The following is a 5,660-nucleotide window of genomic DNA, read 5'->3' on the forward strand; positions in this document are numbered from 1 at the left end:
TGTGTGTGAGTGAGTCTGTGTGTGTGTGTGTGTGTGTGTGTGTGTGTGCGTGTAACGTGAATAAAGTCGAGTGCCAATAACTAGCATAGCTTTAGCTCAACAGTCCAACCAATTATCACTTATATACATATATGCAATTACCATCATCAACAGTCACACGCTTTAGCACATTAGCTCATTCGTGAAAGACTCATTCTCCCAAAATGCACCACATAGCACCACAGGAAGTCATTCCTGCCTGTGGACATCAAACTTTATAAGTGTCTGACACACAGACACTTAGAGAGGTTGAATTGGACAATATTATCTGTTTATTATCTGTTTATTATCTGTTTATTATCTGTTTTGTGCAATAACACCGGCTTGAAATGTGTGCAATACTCAACTACTACTTTTATTATTATTTTTATTATTATTATTATTATTATTATTATTATTATTATTACTTTTCACCATTACAACTCCTTAATTATGTTAATTATGTAAATACTGTATTATTACATTCCTTTAACTATGTAAATGTGTTACATATCAACACTTCTTATATGTCTTTATTTATATTTGAACTTGATATTTCTACTATTTGTGGAACTGCAACACAGAATATTATTTTGAGGATCAATAACATAATTCTGATTCTGATTCTGAGTTATTAATTAATTACAATTAAACAAAGAAACCGTGATTACGTAAAACAGAAATATATAATAATTGTCACGTGTTTATTTCCATTTCAAAGATCAAAGATCATTTCCTGACTTAGTTAATGATCCAAGAATTTGAAACCCGGATTTATCAAACGTTTATGTTCTGCAAATATATGCAAATGAGCGCATATTTAACATGACAATGCCTCATTTGCATATTTGAACATCGCAGAAAACGGGTTCTGCTTGTTATAAGAAGGCTAAAAGGTCACTTGAACTGTTCTTAACTGGTAATTTAGGGTGATTGTCTTTTCATTGCCAAAGGTGCTATTGTTATTATCATGTTATTATTGTTATTATTATTATAATTATTACACTGGAAATTTCAATTTCCTCGCGGGAATCATCCCAAAATGATTAATAAAGAGAATCCTAAGTCTATTTAAAGCCTAAAAATAAACGGATTGCACGGGAAATATTCATGAGTTGATTTAACAGACATAAAATGATGCATTAATGTAGATTTTAGTTTCATTATCATGCCGTGCAAAAACCAAAAAATAACATTTTGTTTCAAATCTACGTTTCCTTCAGAAATGAACCAGGAAAACAGAGCTTGTCCCCCCCCCCCCCCCCCCCCCCCCCCCCCCCCCCCCCCCCCCTTCCTCGTGCTCCAGGCTCAGCTGCCTCTGACATGGCAGGCCATCAAAAAATCAACTTGTTCCCACTCCACCTGTTCAAAACACTATCAATCTGCAGCCGTCCAATAAAAAAAGGCTTGGCTCTCTGCAAGGGCGAGCCAATGGAGACGCATTAAAGCCGCGAGACCCGGGCCAATCCCTGGCTGTGGTCTAATGCGGCCTATCTTTATCAAAAGGTGCCACTCCATTTCCACATACTGCTGCTTATTTATGACTTGTGAGCACAGAGGCGGCAGGACGCACGTGTCTCCAGGAGAAAGACCTGTGTCCGGAGGCCTCGTCCGAGACGTCAGATATGGGACTATCGCACGCCGCGCCGGGGCTGAGGAGAGGTGCAGGGCGACAGTGAAGAGGTCGTCGGCTTTTTTACGCGTGGAAGCAACTTTGTCAAACAGAAAATAACTTGTAAAATAGCTTTTAGTGCTATTAAGTGTTTCAATATCTGGGGGACGGAGGCTGTAAATCCCGGATCTGAGACATTGCCTGCATGTGCAGGGCGAGAGGAAAGAGTCTGATGAACTTTGACAAACACTTAGGACTTTGCTAAAATTTGCTTTTTAGTGCTCTTAAGAATTTTAATATCTGTGGAAGGCGGTGGTGATCGCCTGTGGGGGAGAGAAGAGCTTCTTTTTGGGGCCCATCGGAGGTCTTTTCCTGCCTGGATCTCACTGGATGTGTCGCCGAGACCTGGAGTTCGAAAACTACTTCCCATGGATCCAAACCTCCAGGGGTCTTTCCTGTTCAACAACCAGTTCCCCTCGGAGCTCAAGGCCCCGGTGTGCCAGTACTCGGTGGCCAACTCCTTCTACAAGCTCAACCCGGGCCTGAACAGCCAGCTGCAGGCGGGCACGCCGCACGGCATCAGCGACATCCTGAGCCGCTCCATGATGGGCATGGGCTCAACGGGCACCACCACGCTGCTGTCCGGGTACTCCACCATGGGGGGGTTCAGCCCCTCCGTCGCCGGCACGCCCATGTACTATAACAACCGGGACTACAACTCGTCCCTGGGCGGGTTCTCCAAGCCCGGCGCCGAGTGCCCGATGAAGGGTCGCAGCGTGAGCTGCTGGGCGGAGAGCGGGTGCGACTGGAGAGCCGGGAGGCAGCAGTGCAGCAACGGTGAGTCCTCAACATCTGGACTCAGAATCCAGCGGTTCGGCACTTTAAAACAAGACCGGTTCCCTTAGATCACACTAGACTACATTAGATTACACTAGACTACATTAGATTTCCCTAGACTACATTAGATTACATTAGACTACATTAGATTACACTAGACTACATTAGATTAAATAATATTGCAACAAATTTATCATCAACTTTAATGTAATTTACTGGCAACAATTGGCAAGTTACTGTGAGTTCTTTGTACATAACATAACATGTAACATAAAAAAAGTAAAAATACAGTAGTTTACTGTACTATTGACAATACTATAGTGGCTATATTGTGATGTTTTTTCCAGTAATAAATACAGTAGTTTACAGTACTATTTACAGTAGTATAGGGGCTATATTGTGATGTTTTTTCCAGTAATAAATACAGTAGTTTACAGTACTATTTACAGTAGTATAGGGGCTATATTGTGATGTTTTTTCCAGTAATAAACAAAGTAGCTTACTGTGCAATTTACAGTACTATAATCGCTATTTATTTATGTTTTTTTTTTTACAGTAATGTTTAGACCACTGGGATTTTGTCATGTTGACACAGTTGTAATGTAACTTTACAGCGTTCTACTGTAAAAATCATAGATTAGATAGATAATACTTTATTCATCCCACAGTGGGGAAATTCCCTTGTTATAGCAGCAGCGGGTTTCTACAGTAAAAAGCAAAAAAACAAACAAGTAAACACACAAACAAACAAACAAACAAACAGGCAAACAACAGCCAATGAGCAGAAGGTATTGAATGAATGTAAAGTGGCGTCTGAAAAAGGTTTTGGAAAGTGTGGTTGCCGTAGTACAACAAAACAATATTGCATATAATTGCAATTATATTGCAATAAGTAAGTGACATTAAAATTAAATTGAATGTGTAATTAAAATAGTATAGCAAAAGAAGGAAACCATAATATAAATTACATTTACCTTTGACCATAAATAATATTGAAGAAGTGAGATATACAGAGTGTGTGGAGTAAAATCTAAAGGAAATAACTGGAGATTTCACAGATATTATTAACAGTAGATAATACTTTATTCATCCCACAATGGGGAAATTCCCTTGTTATAGTATTATATTTCTACAGTAAAAGAACGACAGAAAAACCAACAACAGACAATGTGCAAAATGTGTCATCATATTAAAGGTATTATTAAGTAAAGTTAGGTGGTCATAGTACAAAAAAATTACAATGTAAGTGAATAAATGACGTGAAATTAAATAGAATAATATGTAATTAAATAATATTATATTATCTCACAGTGTTCCGAGGGTTTTAAATTCATCCCAATCAGAAAAGTTAGAGAAATTAGGGCTGCAAGAATATACTCGATAATACAACTCTCCATAAATAGACAAATACTAAAATGTACTAAGCAGTATTTGTTAAAGGCAATACATCTCAAACTACTCTGAATGAAGTACTGTGAAGTACTATGGAACATTGTGGAGTATTGTGGAGTATTGGGGAGTATTGTGGAGTATTGTGGAGTATTGGGGAGTATTGGGAAGTATTGGGGAGTATTGGGGAGTATTTTGGAGTATTGTGGAGTATTGTGGAGTATTGTGGAGTATTGGGGAGTATTGGAGAGTATTGTGGAGTATTGTGGAGTAATGTGGAGTATTGTGGAGTAATGTGGAGTATTGTGGAGTATTGTGGAGTAATGTGGAGTATTGGGGAGTATTGGGAAGTATTGGGGAGTATTGGGGAGTATTTTGGAGTATTTTGGAGTATTGTGGAGTATTGTGGAGTATTGGGGAGATTTGGGGAGTATTGTGGAGTATTGTGGAGTAATGTGGAGTATTGGGGAGTATTGGGGAGTATTGGGGAGTATTGGGAAGTATTGGGGAGTATTGGGGAGTATTGTGGAGTATTGTGGAGTATTGGGGAGTATTGGGGAGTATTGGGGAGTATTGGAGAGTATTGTGGAGTATTGTGGAGTAATGTGGAGTAATGTGGAGTTATGTGGAGTAATGTGGAGTATTGTGGAGTAATGTGGAGTATTGTGGAGTATTGTGGAGTATTGTGGAGTAATGTGGAGTATTGTGGAGTAATGTGGAGTATTGGGGAGTATTGTGGAGTATTCTGGAGCATTGTGGAGTATTGTGGAGTATTGGGGTACAAGATCCTCGCATAAATCCCACTATAATCATTTACAGGGTTTGATTTGGAATATTTTTCAGTGAAAATCAGAATAATGACACAAACATGATCATTCCCTCCAAATCAGTCGAAATAATCCTGATTATAATCCCGATTATAATCCCGATGTTTCCCCGCGTCGTGCAATCCGAGCAGAAGTGATAAGAAACCCGAGGAGAATACGCGTTAACAACGAATGTCGCGATGATGTAACCAGCGGTGAATAAAAGAGATGTTTCTCAGCTCTGATCCGTCCTCTAAAACACAACACACTGCTCGATGAAAGGAAAACAATAGAAAAGAACTCATCATCCAACGTTATAATATCGGACAAAGGGAGCAAAGAACGTTAAAAGCAGCGATTAAAAAAGAAGGACAGATAAAGGGAAGTTTTCTATCCATCCATCTATCTATCTATCTATCTATCTATCTATCTATCTATCTATCTATCTTATGTTATTTGTTATTCATATTTTCATTTTCTAACATATTGTGAAAAGAAAATACAGAACCAGTAAAATATATAATGCAGTTATCGTAAGGATAGAAAATAAGGAAATCCAAGGCACTCTTCTTTAAAATTATTCTAAAAGCTTTTAATTTACTGGCTTATTCATAATAACTTAAAAATGTAAAAGACATAAAGAGACGGCCGTCGGTGCCGCTACGTCGGCTGCTTCTCCCGGTGTCTTTATCAGGAAATAGAAAAATAAAAAGAAGCTTTTTAGATCATTTGGAAGAAGAGTGCTTTGGATTTCCTTATTTTCCCACTCTATATAATATGATGTGTTTTGTGACACTGTTGGCGCGTTAATGAAGGTTAATATAAAATAATATATGATAATGTAACGGGGGAAACTCACCTAACGTCACTGAAAGAGATGATGGATGTGTTCTAATGTGGAAAAGTTCAATTCTCACTCGGAGGCAATGTAGACTCATTTTCAGGCGATGCGCAACCCTTTATGGAGCATTTTCAGAAGATAAAACGAGGGGGGGGGG

At 38.7% G+C, this 5,660-nt stretch overlaps 1 protein-coding gene across 1 annotated transcript in view; it reads left to right on the plus strand.

Moving 5' to 3' along the window:
- The first annotated feature begins 1,578 nt into the window (after positions 1-1,578).
- The window catches only part of nkx6.3 (NK6 homeobox 3), a 9,715-nt gene continuing 5,633 nt past the window's right edge, over positions 1,579-5,660 (plus strand). Inside the window, exon 1 of the mRNA XM_034872314.1 lies at positions 1,579-2,467. Within this exon, the coding sequence (XP_034728205.1) occupies positions 2,059-2,467 (409 nt within the window). The 5' untranslated portion in view covers positions 1,579-2,058. The remainder of the gene's footprint in view (positions 2,468-5,660) is intronic.

The sequence above is a fragment of the Etheostoma cragini genome, chromosome 5, assembly GCF_013103735.1.
Source record: "Etheostoma cragini isolate CJK2018 chromosome 5, CSU_Ecrag_1.0, whole genome shotgun sequence".
NCBI lineage: Eukaryota > Metazoa > Chordata > Actinopteri > Perciformes > Percidae > Etheostoma > Etheostoma cragini.